The sequence below is a fragment of the Pinus tabuliformis genome, chromosome 9, assembly GCF_031772625.1.
Source record: "Pinus tabuliformis cultivar Carrire ecotype Pingquan chromosome 9, CPIR1, whole genome shotgun sequence".
Taxonomy (NCBI): Eukaryota; Viridiplantae; Streptophyta; class Pinopsida; order Pinales; family Pinaceae; genus Pinus; species Pinus tabuliformis.
The window spans coordinates 24228818-24246792 of NC_142307.1; the positions used below are offsets into that span (position 1 = coordinate 24228818).

General features: G+C 38.7%; 1 protein-coding gene across 1 annotated transcript in view; it reads right to left on the reverse strand.

Moving 5' to 3' along the window:
* Window positions 1-969: 969 nt before the first annotated feature.
* The window catches only part of LOC149146921 (uncharacterized), a 52882-nt gene continuing 35876 nt past the window's right edge, over window positions 970-17975 (reverse strand). Inside the window, exon 2 of the mRNA XM_089441662.1 lies at window positions 970-1146. Coding sequence (XP_089297788.1) covers window positions 970-1146 — 177 coding nt within the window. The remainder of the gene's footprint in view (window positions 1147-17975) is intronic.

The following is a 17975-nucleotide window of genomic DNA, read 5'->3' on the forward strand; positions in this document are numbered from 1 at the left end:
TTAGCGCACTGATGTGCGAGCACAACGACAAGCATTGGCACCTCATCGACATGACACTTCCGCATCACCTCCCCTGTAAGGATCTACATTGCTACCTTCATAGCGAGGTTATAGATGCTAGAGATAGTGTACCCATGCAACTTCTTCACCAGTTTGAATTTCTCCTTCATTGACTCTGCGAGAGCTTGCTCGCCACCCTTGTCGCCAAAACTCATAGCTCGATTCTCACCTGTATATGGCAGGCATTTTATTCAATGAATTAACATATCTGTAATGGGTATTGGCTCCTCCAGCCACAGAAACCCATCATGCACCAAGCATAGCAGCTGCTTGATGACCAAGACTGTCACCGGGGTGCATTATAGTGTAGCACCCAGAGCAGGTTGAGTAACCCTGCCTTCTCTACTCCCCTGAGCTACTTTCGTGGCTCCAATGCGGTCATCCTGTATTCGTGTCTATGATGTAGCACATCAACTGCTCGGTCACCAAGTGTGGGAACTTCTTGTGGTCTGCCAAGTCCCAACCTTCAAGCTTGAGTATTGGTACACATGCCAAACATGGACTGTCGAAAGAAATTTCATCGGGTAGCAAAGGGATTTGTAGGGGAGTCTTAGTCTCATCAATGTCCCTTGGGACCTTGGACTTAGGCTTGTGTGGAGGGACATACTCCGACAACCGCATAATAAGTTCCACACCCTAGGCTTCAACCTCCTCTACTTCAACCCCTACATCCTCATTGCCCATCGGGATGTCTTTGATGTCTTCCTCCTTAGCTTCTAGGTTTATAGCCTTGTGTTTCTCTTGCGCAGTGGGCTTTGGTGGGTTTCACCTTAGTGAGGTGCGCACTGATATGCTAGGTTGTTTGCCATTTTTGTCCTTCACAGTCTCCTTGTTTGGGGTTGGCTTTGGTCGCGGCATTCTTGGTGACTTAGGGACCTCTGCTAATACTTTGGAAACCTTTGGGGCAGCTTATTTGATCTCCATATCAATTTCCTGCACATTCTCCTCGACTGCCACTTCGTTGGTGTCCATAGCTTCTGTGTGTGTCGACATGACGCTATTCACTAGTTCCCATGTCTCCTTTGACAATTGTTCAAACGCCGGACTTGCTATCAAATCTGGAAAGAATTCACAGTTCATGTGCACCTGAGAGCAAAAGAACGCAATTCTCAAAATGCCAAGTGTTTTTCGTTGGGTAGCCACATGTAATTTATAGGGCATTTCGAATTCGAATCCGACCGTTCCCGCCCAAAATCGGTTCATTAATGCCAGATTGGCGATAGATTTTCAAGGATCTAAGCCATAAATTTCATCCTAAATGTCGGTCGCCTGATCCATTTGGCCTCACTTTTTCCATCTTTTAATGAACAGTGACCGTAATGGTCACTTTCCGGTCGACCTGTGCAATTTCTCCTTGGGTAGCGCAACTCCCTCCACACTATTGCAGACTGAGTGACCATTCCTTTCTTCGCACCATCTTCCAGTCACACAGCTACCCAACCCGGGTAGTGTAGTTTATAGTCTCGCACCTCCTTTCAGCTGCCTGGAGTGCTAAGACTATGCTACCTTCATCTAGTCACATGGCCAGACCACCGATGTATGGCTTCAAGCGACTACCATTCACCTTTCCCAGGAAGGGTTCTCCATTCAATTTGACCAGCTATACTGCTCCTCCATCGGTAATCTCCTTAATGACATAAGGCTCTAACCAGTGCATCTTGAACTTCCTTGGAAATTTATCAAACTTACTATCATATAACAAAACCATATCAATTACCTTAAATGTGTGAAACTTGATGTATTGATCATGCCATGACTTTTCACACTGCTTTTGGACCTGTTGGTGAAATCTAGCTAAAAATCTCTCTTCCTCCAGCTCATCCACCTGTGGGAACCTTTTCTCTAGGGCTCTGTGATCCATCATACCTATGAGCACTACTATGCATAGACTAGGCACAATATACTCCATAGGCATTACCGCTTCAACCCCATAGACGAGCCTAAAGGGGGTTTGTCCAGTCAACTTCTTGCATGTCGTTCGATAAGCCCATAATACTACAGGTATGCGTAGGTCCCAATCACTTCACTGAGCATTTAAAACCTTGGTCAACACATTTTCAAGCACTTTGTTGAACGCCTCCACTGTCCCGTTAGCCTGTGGGTGATAAGGTGTGCTCTTCTGGTGGTATACCTGAAATTCCTCCGTCAGCACGCTGATCGTCTCATTCAGGAAGTGCGTACCGCGATCACTCATCAAGATCTTTGGACAGCCAAATTGCGTTAGTACATGCTCAAAGAGGAATTTTGCAGCAGTCGCGCCTATGCAATCCTTCACAGGTTGTGCCTGTACTCAACGAATCAAATACTCCGTCGCAGTGATAATTTATCTTGCTCCCGTCTGTCCTTGTGGCTGTATAGGCCCCAAAAAATCTATCACCCACTTCTCAAAGGGTTGCAATGTCATTTGTGGATTCAAAGGCATCCCATCCCTCCGTGATGGCCTGCTAGTCCATTGACACACATCACACACCTTGCAATATGCTTTTGAATCTTGATGAAGGGTTGGACACCACAACCTTGCGCGTAGAATCTTCTACGTGGTTTCTCTTCCTGCATAATATCCTCCCGCAACACCCCCATGAGCATCTGCGAGGATGCTGCTTCTTTCGAACTCAAGTACATACCGTGGCAATATCTCATCAGTCCCCATCTTGTACAAATGACCAACAATGACAGAGAAATCTGTCACGCGCACCACTAATTCCTTTTTCTACTGGACAGTGTATCCTTCCGATGCAGTACTTGTCATTAGGAAATGTACTATATCCTCAAAAATGACCATCTACCATGCACACTACAAGTAGCTACACGTTAGGAAATCCCTCCTATTACACAAAATATTGTCAGCATGACATTCTGCAGTAAGTGTGAGTCTATCACCACTCATACTCCTATGCAAGTCTTAAACCTCAGCTCTTCATGTCAAGCCTTGAAAAATGAGAGAAAGTCCTTGAAAATCTCTAAAAATCTAGTTCCACACTTTCTCTTAGCGTTACCTGTGGTCCCGCACCCCCTGGTCATGTCCCCTGCCGACCTGCCCACTCTGTCTCTAAAGGAAAGGTGCGGACCCCTGTAAAAGTCAAAAAGGCGCAAGTACATTCTTAAAAACTCACTTTGGGTTATTTCTGGAAGCTTCTAGAGGGAATCTTGACATGGTTAGTTTGCTCCTTGGTGGTTCATGCATCCCATAACTAAAGGAGCTAACCCCTTGATGTGAGGAGCTTATCCCTTTGAAGGAGGACTCTATCCCTTCATAGGTGGACCTAGTAACTTCCTCTGCACTATAAAATGAGGCATTGGGCTGGTTACTTGGGAGGTTGAAAACTAAATATTTTTGAGGGTAAATGTTGTTGGAATTCAGACTTCTTAATTGAGCTTGAGAGGAGAGATTACATACCTTTTGATCTCATTGGGAAGAGTGTGAAGCTTGTCAAAGTAGAGGAGATTCTTGCTTGGACCCTGGGAGGAGCTTGTACAACATCAAGGCACCAAGGTTGTAAAGTTCTTCTTTGTTTAAAGTTAATACAATCAAGTTCATTTTTCTCAATAAGCTGTGTTATATGGTTTATTTCATAGACTCCTTGATCACTATGATGAACATGATTTATTATATTAGCTATGCATGTGTTCTTTGATGTGTGCTTGTCTGTGTTTGAAGATTCTCAAAAGGAAACTCTCTTGGACGGTCGAAGCGTGGCTGCCACAAACTAGCGTTGGACTTAAGGTAGGGTCTAAAACACCTCTTAGTTTTTATTAATGAATCAAAATATGTTTAGGGAAAGATAGATTTGCTTGTTCTGATTGTCGCTAGATATCAATTGCTACTAGGGAGATTAGTCTTGTCTGCAAGAACGATTTATCCGCTTGACAAAATGGCGACTCCACTCGGGACTTGAATTTTGGTTTTTTGCCTTTATTTTTACTTTGACTTGAGAAACTTTTTCTCTGTTTCTGGTTTTTTCTTGATGTGTGTGGAATTGGGTAGGTTTTTAGATTTTGAATTGTTTTTTGTTTTTTCACGTTTTTGAGAGAGGATCGCATGTATTGTTTGTAACACAGTGCGGGCATCCCCGCACTGTTTCTTTACTACACAGTGCGGTACCACACCTAGTTATACCGGGGGCCTACGGACCCTGTCAAAGTTTTGAAAAACCTAAAAGATTTTCACCCAGTTAAGCTTAGGATTTGTTTATGTTTTTTAGCCTCTACCCAGATCTGCATGTGTTCTGTCAAAAAGCCTTGTTTATGAGTTTCTTTCAGCAAATTCTTCATCTCATCAATCTCCATTAAGTTAATTGGGTGTTTAGTGTCTCTTTTTTGAGAAATTCTTAATTTGATTTCCTTTGGTCATTACTTGGAGGTTTGTCTCAGTATTTTCACAATTTTGCATCTTTTTGCTTTTGTTTTTGCAAAAAAAATTCCCCCTCATTCACCGGGGGGCGGCTAAATGGTGTATGAGTGTTAATCGCCTTTGAGTTTTTTTATTTTTTGATCTTTGGAACTCTCACCCAATTTTCTTGACTTGCACTTGATTGGTTCTTAGATTACATTAGGATCATCTTGTGTTTGAGAATTGTCTTGCATAGATCACATTTGCATAATTATAATTCTCATTTTCAGAATATGAATGAAAAATGTGCATAGATTACATTTGCATACCTTTCAAGTGAATTATGCATAGATTACAATTGCATAGTTTACTTATGAAAAATCAATCGTAGATTTAGATCAGTTTTCTTTGATTTGAATTTACATATTTTTACGCTTGTTTTTAACACACAAAAATAAAAATAAAAACTGTTTTGGAATTCATTTGCATTAGTTTTTCTTGATGAAATTAGTGCAGTAGAGAATTTGTTATATTTTCTCTTAGTGATCAATTTTTTTGCATTGTTGGAAGTGAATGGAAACTCTCTCCTTACTTTAGTTAGGATTCATCGAATTGAAAAGATTACATTATCATATTTGATTGCATTCAATTTTGGGTCGGGTCATAACACCATTGGTTTCATATCCATTTACCCTTTTGAGTAATAACAACCTAAATAACACAGCGCTTAATTAAAATTCATCTAGTAATTTTTACATTTTTAGGGCTCTTTCCACCAATCTAGCTTAGGCTAGTGTCTTGGAATAGGTTTTAGTTAATTCTCCAAGACAGTAAAACAAACAAGTAGTCGATCTTGCGGTAGGAAATAAATTCCAATTGTTACATATATGCTCTGGGAAGCTCCTCTTAAAGGAGTCAAGCACGAGATCATATTTGAACCAGTGAGGTAATCAATCCTTCCTCATTGGGAATGATAGCAGATATACATGTATTAAAAATGGTAAACCTCAGATTAACCATTGTTGAGGAGCTTGGGGTCACTTGTTGGTAAACCTTGGATTATGTCAAGGAGCCTTCAAGGGGATTGAGCTTTGTTACTCTGCCCTTGCGTGTGTATTGGATCGTAGACTGTTCCCCCAGGTATATTTGTTTCTGTTGGTAACCTTAGTGGCCATAATATATAGGATTCTTTCCTAAGGTGATGGTGGAGGGAAGATCCCACTGTACCTGGAGCAGACGTCGACTAGACTCACTTGGACTCTCTGGGGGGTTCTCTTCACTCGAGATGGTTTTGTGAAGAAACTTGTGCCAATCTATTGCATTAAGCAGGGTGTCAGGGTAACTGTTCCAACCGCCCTTTCTGTATTGAATTTTGCGACATTGGATTTCATCACCAACTAGCGTTTTTAGTATGGAAAGTTACTGTTTGTGTGTGGTTTGACTCCTAGATTTGATAGCGCGTGTTAATTTGTTTGTTTTTAATTTTAGAGACCATATGTGTGAATTATGAATTGTTAATTTTAGTTTTAAATTGTTAATAAAATTCACTGAAGTTGAATATAATGGAAACTGTTCCGGAATTCACCAACCAAGGAACCCCTCTTAACGAGAATCCTAGTACTTTTCCTTGCTTTGGAAATGTTGGTCCTCCTTATATAGCTACTTTGTCATTACCTGGATTTACAATAGGTTTACCGATATGGTTATTTTCAACTTCGTTGGCCCCAAATACTCCAATTGTTCCACCTCAACCGAATGCTTCACCTCAACAGAGTTCACCATCTCAACATCACCAACCTTCTGTTGACCCTTTACCTTCTTCTCCTAATATTTCTTCCTCTTCGCTTGGTAAAAGCCTTGACGCTAGTAACCAGGTGGCTAGGAAGAAGAAGCAAGATAAGAAAGAAGTCAACCAACCAACCATGGCTGTAAGTGTTAGTTGTGTTAAGGAAACCTCCAACATGGATCGTAAACCCAAATACCCTCGCAGGCTTTGTAAAGGTGACCACTTCCTTATCAATTGTCCTGGCATTCCAAAGGTCTTGGAAGTATGGTCAGAAAAATCTCATCAACTTTCCATTGATCCATTAACCAGTGATAGTTAGGTTCCTGGTAAATAGGGTAAAGTTAGGTTTCCTTGTAAGTTATGCAAAGGGAGTCATCAAACTCACATTTTCCCTCACATGGATGAAGCCTCAAAATTGTTGGAAAACCTTACTGTTCCACAACAAGAATTTCCAACTGATTACCATAAACTTTCTCCCAACCTACCATCAACTGATGGAGTGATTGATCTAATTTCAAGTACAGTCGATCCCACTCTTCCATTGGAGAGTGAAACTCATATCACTCAGGTTGATGATCCATTATTTGATCAAGTGGTCGATTCAATTTCACATTCGGTTGATCCCACTCTCCCTTTAGAGAGTGAACTTCATACTGCTCAGGTTCTTCTTGTTACATTAGATTCTTCTACGCCAGGGGGCATTTCACCTATTTCTATAGAACCCCCTCCAAGTACTAAGGTCTTTTCCTTTGATTGGAATAGACTACCAAAACCTCATCTTCCTTCCTCCATCCCTTTCCAAATCATTGTCAAGACTGGTGGTAGGGACATACACCGCACACAGGTAGATGAAGGTGCTTATGTTAGTATTTTATCCTCAACTGCTTGGAAAGCTTTGTGTTCCCCTCAACTTGTGTCTATTAAGCAGAATCTGAAAGCTTTTAACAGAACCATTAGTGAACCTTTAGGGATCCTTCCTAAGTTTTCTATTACCTTGGAAGGTAAAATTGTCTATATTGATCTTATGGTAGTTCGAGGTCCTTTGGATTTCAATTTACTTCTTGGGCGCGACTATGTTTATGCAACGAAAGTTGTCGTATCGACACTCTTTCGCGTGATGTCTTTCCCTCACAATGGAAATATTGTGACTATAGACCAGCTTTCGTTCCCTAGTCTTGTTTCAACTACCAATAATATGAAACCCCTAAATGTTCCTGATTCTAAAGTGGTATCTACCCCGCCACGGGTTAATTATGTGGCAACTGGTCCCATGTTTTCAGTTACTGATGTAAGTGAGCCTCTCACTGTTTTCTCACCTTCCTTTGATTTAGATCCGGTAATTGACATGGAAAAATCTATGGGATTACTTGAACGTGATGTTCTTATCCCTTTTGAGTCCCTTGACATGTGTTCCTTCCAAAGAACTATTCTTCCTTCTGATGAAGACCTCTTGGAAGCCATGATCAGGGTGTGTCCATTAACATGTCTTTCTTCCAGTTGGAAGCCATAATCAGTTGGTCAGAGGATAGTTCCTGTTACTAAGTCAACCTCGTTAAAAAATGAATCAGGTACGAGGACAATTCTTTTCCTGTATCAACCTCATTAAAAACAAATGAATCAGCAGGTTATATAGGTAGATTGTGGAGAGTAGTCTTGAGCATAGTTCCTTGTCTTGTGTCAAGCTCGTTAAAAAATGAATCAAGGATTTTTTAGCATAGTTCCTTGTCTTGTGTCAAGCTCGTTAAAAAATGAATCAAGGGTTTTTGAGCATAGTTCCTTGTCTTGTGTCAGGCTCGTTAAAAAATGAATCAAGGGTTTTAGAGCATAGTTCTTTGTCTTGTTTCAAGCTCGCTTAAAAATGAAACAAGGGTTTTTTAGGATAGTTCTTTTCCTGTGCCAACCTCGTTAAAAAATGAAACAGGTGTCCGTGAGAATAGTTCTTTTCCTGTTTCAACCTCGTTAAAAAATGAATCAGTTGATTCGAGGAAAGTTCCTTTTACTGTGTCAACCTCGTTAAAAAATGAATCAGTGGGTAGGAGGACAGTTCTTTTCCTGTGTCAACCTCATTAAAAAATGAATCACTTGGTCAGAGGATAGTTCATGTCACTGATTCAACCTCGTTAAAAAATGAATCAGTTGGTTTGAGGAAAGTTCCTTTTACTTTGTCGACCTCGTTAAAAAATGAATCATTGAGTTTGAGGATAGTTCTTTTCTTGTGTCAACCTCGTTAAAAAATGAATCAGTTGGTTCGAGGAAAGTTCCTTTTACTGAGTCAACCTCGTTAAAAAATGAATCAGGTATGAGGATAGTTCTTTTCCTATGTCAACATCATTAAAAAATGAATCAGTTGGTCAGAGGATAGTTCATGTTACTGAGTCAACCTCGTTAAAAAATGAATCAGGTATGAGGACAGTTCTTTTCCTGTGTCAACCTCGTTAAAAAATGAATCAGTTGGTTCGAGGAAAGTTCCTTTTACTGTGTCGACCTCGTTAAAAAATGAATCAGTGAGTATGAGGACAGTTCTTTTCTTGTGTCAACCTCGTTAAAAAATGAATCAGTTGGTTCGAGGAAAGTTCCTTTTACTGTGTCAATCTTGTTAAAAAATGAATCAGTGGGTAGGAGGACAGTTCTTTTCCTGTGTCAACCTCATTAAAAATGAATCAGTTGGTCAGAGGATAGTTCCTGTTACTGAGTCAACCTCGTTAAAAAATGAATTAGGTATGAGGATAGTTCTTTTCCTATGTCAACCTCGTTAAAAAATGAATCAGTGAGTTCGAGGAAAGTTCCTTTTACTGTGTCGACCTCGTTAAAAAATGAATCAGTGAGTTTGAGGATAGTTCTTTTCCTGTGTCAACCTCATTAAAAAATGAATCAGTTGGTTCGAGGAAAGTTCATTTTACTGTGTCGACCTCGTTAAAAAATGAATCAGTGAGTTTGAGGACAGTTCTTTTCCTGTGTCAACCTAAATGATGGTTTGAGGAAAGTTCCTTTTACTGAGTCAACCTCGTTAAAAAATGAATCAGGTATGAGGACATTTCTTTTCCTGTGTCAACCTCGTTAAAAAATGAATTAGTTGGTCAAAGGATAGTTCCTGTTACTGAGTCAACCTCGTTAAAAAATGAATCAGGTATGAGGACAGTTCTTTTCCTGTGTCAACCTCGTTAAATAATGAATCAGTTGGTCAGAGGATAGTTCCTTAATGGCAGAAGTGTCCTCAGACACGTAATTTTATTAATCAGAAAAAAAACAATTGCATAATTGATTTTGCAAGAGTTTACACCCGAACAACCAAACACTCTTGCAATGAGCTATTTATAAGCTCCATGTCCTAACTACCTCTAATTATGGATCACTTATTAAATAACAAGTGTCCATTTACAATAAATGCTATTCAAACCAACTAGCTAACTAATCTCCTAAAATAGAGCCTAAGATACGACACATTTGGAGAGTCATATCTAGTTACAACAATTTGCTAATTCTAAAAGTCTCCATTAAATAATTAAACATTCTAGAATAATAATTATTAATTTAATATCTTAAATTAATAATTATTTTATTCTAATTTTATAACCTATGATAAAATTGTATTTTTGGATCATCTAACATTCCCCCCTATGATCCAAAGATACATTACAACAGATACCAAGTTCATCCCTGAACTTAGTAAATTTTATTCTGCCAAGTGGTTTCGTGAAAATGTCGGAGATCTGATCTTCGGAAGGACAATAAACTGGTTTGAGAACATCTTTGGCAATGAGAGACCTGATATGATGATACTTGGTGTCAACATGCTTTGTCTTGAATGAAAAACTGGGTTCTTGGCAAGTTTGATGGCTGACTGGCTGTCAATGAACAATGATGTAGCTTCTCCCTGAGAAATGCCCAAGTCCTGCAAAATTCGGCGCAACCAAACAATTTCACATGCTGCTTCCCATGCTCAAATGTACTCTGCTTCGGCTGAAGAAGTGGCCACTGTAGCTTGTTTTTTACAACTCCAAGATACTTCTGCTGACCCCATATTCATTAAATAACCTGATGTTGATGCTCGATCATCAATACTCCCAGCAAAGTCAGCATCAGAATATCCACCAAGTACAAAATTTTTAGTCTTTGTGTAAAGAAGACCAAAATCTTTTGTTCCTTGGATATATCGAAGAACTCTTTTGGCTGCATTCCAGTGGCTGTCTCGTGGTTCCTGCATAAAACGTGAAAGAATACTGACTGCATAAGATAGATCAGGACGAGTATTTTTCAAATAAATCAAGCTGCCAATCAAATGTCTGTAAGTTGTACTGTCAACCTTTTCCCCCCCTTCAAATTTTGAAAGTTTCAAGTTTTGCTCCATGGGGGTGAGAACGGGCTTGCAATCTTGCATGCCAAATCGCTGAAGAACCTCTGCGGTATACTTACTCTGAGAAATGAAAATATGATGTGGACGTTGGAAGACTTCAACTCCAAGATAGTAGTGAAGTAATCCCAAATCTGTCATCTTAAAACCTACATGTAACTCCTTTTTCACCTATGCAATATGATCATCATGATTGCCAGTGATGATCAAATCATCTACATACATAACAAGAATTACCAAATATTTTCCCTGTTGTCGCACATACAAAGTATCATCAGATTCACTTCGTTGAAAACCAACTTTCTTAAGGTATTCATCCATCTTTGCATACCAAGCTCGGGGAGCTTGTTTTAACCCATATAAAGCCTTGATCAATTTGCAGACTTTATGTTCTTGTCCTTCAACTTCAAAACCTGGTGGTTGGGTCATATACACTTCCTCCTGTAAATCCCCGTTGAGAAAAGCACTTTTTACATCCATTTGATGAACTTTCCATCCTTTTTGAGCGGCCAATGAAAGTGTTAAACGGATGGTGTTCCATTTAGCTGTGGGAGCAAAAGTTTCTTCATAATCAATGCCTTCCTGCTGCGCAAAACCCTTTGTGACAAGTCGTGCTTTATACTTATCAAGTTCACCCTTCTGATTATACTTAATTCTGTAAACCCATTTGCACCCTATGGGTTTAACATTTGCTGGACAATCAACAAGTTTCCATGTGTTGTTATCAATTACTGCTTGATATTCTTCAACCATAGCCTGTTGCCATTCTTTATGTTTTACTGCCTCTTTGTATGTGGAAGGTTCAGTAAAATCATTTGCTATCAAGGCAAAATTGCCTTCACTTCTATGTGCCCTTCTGGTGCCAGTTTTATTCTGTTCATCAGGCTTTACATCTTTCAAAAGTTGAACTGCCCATTTCGGAAGTTGGTGCTCACTTGTTTGCGCTTCTGTAAAGTCCCCATCATTGTAAAGAGGATTAATATAAACTGATGTTTGTCGTTCAGGTGAAGAATGTGGAGAATCACTGTCAGAAGAACTGCTGCTGCTTGGAGATGCGGATGAACTGCTAGAAGACCCAGATGATGTTGTTGATGTAGATGGACTGGATGACTCATCTTCAGAGGAAGGAAAATCAAGTTCATACCAATTTGGTGAAGTTGGTTGACTTTGCATTTTTCCATTTCTTTACTTCCCTTAGTTTCTAATTTGTGAAGAAGATTTTCAATTTCTTCAGCACTCTTACTCTCTGTTTCATCAAAAATGACATCCCTGCTCACAATGAATTTTCCATTGGTCAAAAGACGATACCCTTTCTTCTCATCAGAATAGCCAATCATTGTGCATTTTAAACTTATTGAGTCAAGCTTAGTTCATTTTCCTTTCGGAACTAAGGCATAACACACTGACCCAAAAACTCTAAGATGTTTAACTCGAGGTTTGAAACCAAACCAAGCTTCATAAGGTGTGATTTCGTCTAAAGAAGCAGTTGGAGATCCGTTTCTTAAGTAGACAGCTGTATGTATTGCTTCCGCCCAATATGTTGGACTTAACCTCTTGAATGTTAACATGGATCTCGCCATTCCGAACAAAGTGCGATTCGTTCTTTCGACTACTCCATTTTGTTGTGGAGTGTAAACATTAGTGAGATGTCGTCTTATGCCATTTTCACTGCAATAAGTTTTGAATTCATTTGAAGTGAATTCTCCCCCATTATCCGTCCTGAGAGTACCTATCTTTTCTTTGACTTCATTTTCAACAAGTTGGCGAAAAAGTTTAAACTTATCAAATGCTTCTGACTTGTTCTTCAAGAAGTAAACCCAAGTCATTCTGCTGAAATCATCAATGAATAGTAAGAAATATTTGCAACCTCCAAATGAAGTTTGTAGTGGACCACAAACATCACTGTGAACTAGTTGTAGCCGCCTGTTTGCACGCCATGAACTTTTTGGAAAACTTTCGCGATTTTGTTTCCCATAAATGCAAGCTTCACATTTTGCATTTTCCCTTTTGAATGTGGGAAGTCCTTTAACCATTCCTTGTTTCTGCAATTGAGAAATACTCTCAAAATTCAAATGTCCATATCTTACATGCCATAGTCTTATAGGTGAAATACCTATAGTCACTGCCCCTACAAAATCAGAATGCCTTGGAATAACTGTCCCTTTCATCTGTAACAGTTTTCCATCTTCATAACCTGTCATGACTATTTTCAAGTTCTGTTTCACTGAATTAATCTTCACTAAACCATCTTCCATAATCACTTGATGTCCTGCTTGTCGAATCGTGACTAAAGAGAGCAAATTTTTCTTGAAACTGGGTACATACCATACATTGGAAATCATTTTTTCTCCAATGTCAGGGAGAAAAACTTTTACTACTCCTTTTCCATAAGGAGTATGTTTTTTATCATCAGCAAGAAAAATTGAATTAAGTTGGCATTCTTGAAAATTCCAGAAAAAATCACGTCGACAAGTCATGTGCTGAGTTGCCCCGGAATCCAAGATCCAGGCATCTTCATAGTCACTTCTAAGATGAGATGAAATTTGTGATGCTGGTGAGGAAGTAAAAACATATTCTGAGTTATCTTCATCTTGATCATTTGCAAATTGTGATGAATGCTGCTGAAACTTGGGAATTTTATTAAGTGAAGTGCGACAATCTTCAGCATAATGGCCAACTTTGTTACATCTTCGACACACAATTTGACTTAAGTCTCTACCTCTGCTTTGACCTCTATTTTGAGATTGTCCTCTACCTTGACTATTATATCCTTGTCCTTGAAAATTGCCTCTTCCTTGGTTGTTTCCTCTACCTTGAAAATTATTTCTTCCTCCTCTGTTAAAATTGTTGCCTCTGCTTTGGCTTCGACCTCAATTATGTGCTGCTTGATTCTGATTCCATCTGCCTCTTCCTCAAAAATTATCTGCTGATGACTTACTTGTGCTAGCTTCTGTGAGAAAAACATCTTCACCAACTTTCTTCTTCTTCCCAAAAGTTTTATCATGTTGACTTAACATTTCACAAAGTTCATCAAACTTTAGTTTTTCTAATTTCCCAGTTACTTGTAAAGTCTCTAAAAAATGCGTATAGGAAGAAGGAAGCCCAGCAATTACAATTGTGACCATAAAGCTATCATCAATTGCGGGAAAACCAGCATTAATAATTTCCTGCTTAATATTCTTAAGTCTGGAGAGATATTCAAGAATATCACCATCTTCAGTTAATTTTTGTTGCAACAATTTTAACTGTAGATCAACCTTCTTTGATTCAGGCTGAGTATCAAAGAGGTCTTTAAAAGTTTTCAAGGCAGTCCATGCATCTGTGGCATTTTCTATATGGACATACAATTCATCATTCACAGACGATTTAATAAGAGCTAAGGCTTTAGCATTCTTGATTTCCCATTTTGTTAGTGCATCTGCATCTGTGGATTTATTCGGCTTAACATCTCCATCACATATTCCCTGCCATAATTCATTGTAAATGAGTGTGCTTTCAATGAGACGATGCCATGTTTTATAAGATTTGGTGCCTTCTAGTTTGTTGGAATCAGAAAATAAATTAATCAACTTAGACATTTTTAGCATTGAAGAGACGCACCAAGAAGCAGAACAGAAAGGACAAGATAGTCAGCACAACACACCACACAAAAAGCACGATCTATCGGGGCTTGGCCTTCACCCTCGAATAGTCGTCAAAACAGGAGAATATTGACTGAGCTTTGCACTTGGCTCTAGTCAATTTCTCAAATTTTTACAGGGCAACTTTCAAAATTTGACTTTTTACAATGGTGCTTTTGCACAATCTGGTAAAAAAAAAATTACCCTCCCTCAAAGTAAAAAATACTTTGAGTTACAATGTGATGATCCCAAAAAACTTCTTAAAAACAAATTACCCAACACACCTTATCTCCCCAATTTACAAATTACAAATAAAACTCCTTATTACTCCAAATACAAAAGAAAACATTTATATCTCCACAAAATATTCTTCAAATTTACAAAATGTGCTTGCCCCTGGCTTCTGGGCATTTTTTTAACGGTAGGCATGGGACTGGCTGAGGCTGCAGTGGATGATGCATAGCTACGTGTCCATTGCTGCAAAAGCCTCTCGCTTCTTCGGCACCTGAATACCAGCACAAATCACTCCAGAAATGATCATATTAATGAAAATAAACAGTTACACCCATTGCACATACAATCAGAGGAGCTTTCGCTTTTTCACAACCTAGAGATACAATGCTGTAGAAATACATCAAACAGATGAGAGCTCCTGAAAACATATACGCCCCACAGCCCCGTAAAATTTAAACTGCTACAACTCAGTTTCTATTCACGTGCTCTGAACCAGAGCTCTCCTGCATACATCTGACTCCAGCGCATATATGTGACTCCGCGGCCACTGAAAGTCTCAGTTCTTTGCTTGGTTTTGGCCTTTAAATGAATATTACCGTGCTTATGCGATGTGGGTATTCAGTTTTTTGTTAAAGAGTACCTCCATAGTCTTAAATCAAGCACCCCGTCTCGGAACCGTTAGGTGGGTTTCATTGCTGCAGCAACAATATCAATACCATCGATTCCTTTTAGGTTCAACTTCGAGGCCGCAATTACCACTGTGGTCATCAAGTTCTGTTAAATTCTTCAACAACGACACTGCCAATGGGCTGTTACAATGGGAAGGCACTCCCAAATTTGAGGTAGACAAATAAAGTTTCCAAATGCAGAAGCTAGAATCAAATTCAAGATTGAAAAGGCGAAAAGGAAAGAGGCCTTATTGATTGAGGCAATCAAAAGATACGAAATTCCAAAGGCTCCTGGTCCTGAACCTAAATGTTTAACTTCCAGTGAGCGCTTTTACCTGAAAAGAATGGGTCAAAAGCACAAAAACTATGTTCCTGTTGGAAGGCGTGGAAACATTGGGGGTGTAATTCTGAACATGCATCTGCACTGGAAAAAACATGAAACTGTACAAGTCATCTGCAAACATTGTAAGCCTGGCCAAATATATGAATATGCAGAGGAGATAGCTAGATTAAGTGGGGGCATAGCAATTCATATTCAACATGACACAATCCTTTTTTACCGTGGCAAAAATTATACTCAACCAAAGGTTATGCAACCTAAGGACACACTATCCAACAGGAAGGCATGAGCGATCTTACACCAGAAGAACAGGTCAAAAAATTGAAGAGTAAACTCGAATCTCAGTGCGAAATGATTAATAAGTTGAGGGAAAATATACATGATTTGGAGAAGAAAAGTGTGAAGGCTGAGCAGAAGAAAAGTGTGAAGGCTGAGCAGAGGCAATTTTTTATAATAAAAAAATGAATTTTAGATTTTAAAAAATCTAAAATCAATGATAAAATTTATTTTCCTTTTAAACAAAACTGTACAATTTCCATACCAATGATTTGCTGGCCAACTGAATGGAGTTTTCCAAGACTTTGTTGAGTTGGAAGATCCTCCTCACATCCACTGCAACATTACTGGAGCTCTGATACCACAATAATGGCAGAAGTGTCCTCAGACACGTAATTTTATTAATCAGAAAAAAAACAATTACATAATTGATTTTGCAAGAGTTTACACCCGAACAACCAAACACTCTTGCAATGAGCTATTTATAAGATCCATGTCCTAACTACCTCTAATTATGCATCACTTATTAAATAACAAGTGTCCATTTACAATAAATGCTATTCAAACCAACTAGCTAACTAATCTCCTAAAATAGAGCCTAAGATACGACACATTTGGAGAGTCATATCTAGTTACAACAATTTGCTAATTCTAAAAGTCTCCATTAAATAATTAAACATTCTAGAATAATAATTATTAATTTAATATCTTAAATTAATAATTATTTTATTCTAATTTTATAGCCTATGATAAAATTGTATTTTTGGATCATCTAACATTCCTGTTACTGAGTCAACCTCGTTAAAAAATGAATCAGGTATGAGGACAATTCTTTTCCTGTGTCAACCTCGTTAAAAAATGAATCAGTTGGTTTGAGGAAAGTTCCTTTTACTATGTCGACCTCGTTAAAAAATGAACCAGTGAGTATGAGGACAGTTCTTTTCCTGTGTCAACCTCGTTAAAAAATGAATCAATTGGTTTGAGGAAAGTTCCTTTTACTGTGTCAACCTCGTTAAAAATGAATCAGTGAGTATGAGGACAGTTCTTTCCCTGTGTCAACCTCATTAAAAAATGAATCAGTTGGTCAGAGGATAGTTCCTGTTACTGAGTCAACCTCATTAAAAAATGAATCAGGCATGAGCACAGTTCTTTTCCTGTGTCAACCTCATTAAAAAAACATGAATCAGTAGGTTATATAGGTGAATTGTAGAGAGTAGACGCGAGGATAGTTTCGTTACTGTGTCAACCTCGTTAAAAAATGAAACAGGATATTGTGAGGATAGTTCTTTTCCTGTGTCAACCTCGTTAAAAAATGAAACAAGGAGTCATAGGTTATAAAGGTAGATTGTAGAGAGTAGACTTGAACATAGTTCCTTGTCTTGTGTCAAGCTCGTTAAAAAATGAAACAAGGATTTACAGCATAGTTCCTTGTCTTCTGTCAAGCTCGTTAAAAAATGAATCAAGGTTTTAGAGCATAGTTCCTTGTTAGGTAGAATGTAGAGAGTAGACTTGAGCATAGTTCCTTGTCTTGTGTCAAGCTCATTAAAAAAATGAATCAAGGATTTTATGAGCATAGTTCTTTGTCTTGTGTCAAGCTCGTTAAAAAATGAAACAAGGAATCATGAGCATAGTTCCTTATCTTGGGTCAAGCTCGTTTAAAAAATGAAACAAGGGTTTTGAGGATACTTCTTTTCTTGTGTCAACCTCACTAAAAAATGAAACAACTCCCTCGAGTCTTTCCAAGATATTGAAAGTAAACCTTCATTCCATCCAACTCGTTGAATGCAATGAAGCTTGGGCGGCATGTACCTCGTTTTGCGTCATTATGTTGGGGGCATGCGAACTATAACAAGCATAGTTTTTCGTTTCAAGCTTGCGTAAACATGAAACCGAATTCAAGCAAAGTTCTCTATGGTTCAAGCTTGTGTAAAAATGAATCCATACCCAATTTACATCTTGTGATTGCTATCTTTATCCGCTAAATTCTGTTAGATGAGCCTTGGTTGTTTTTATTCCATCGCTACCATGTCTTTGGCTGATCATATGCTTTCACTTGGTTGTTTTTCCTTTCCTGAGCGACCGCAGTTATGAGTAGTTTTTTTAGCTAGCCTCTTAACCATTATATGTTTTGAGCAGTTCCACCATTGCCGGAACCAGTTGCTACCCTTTATACCACTCGTTCCTCTAGGACGAGTCCTCTTTAAGCTCTTTTCTGACTTGTAAAATATGAAAAGATTGTTGAGTTTTTTTTTTTAAGCTCGTTAAAATGGAATTAAAAGGATGATCCACTTACAGCTCTTTTCTGACTGT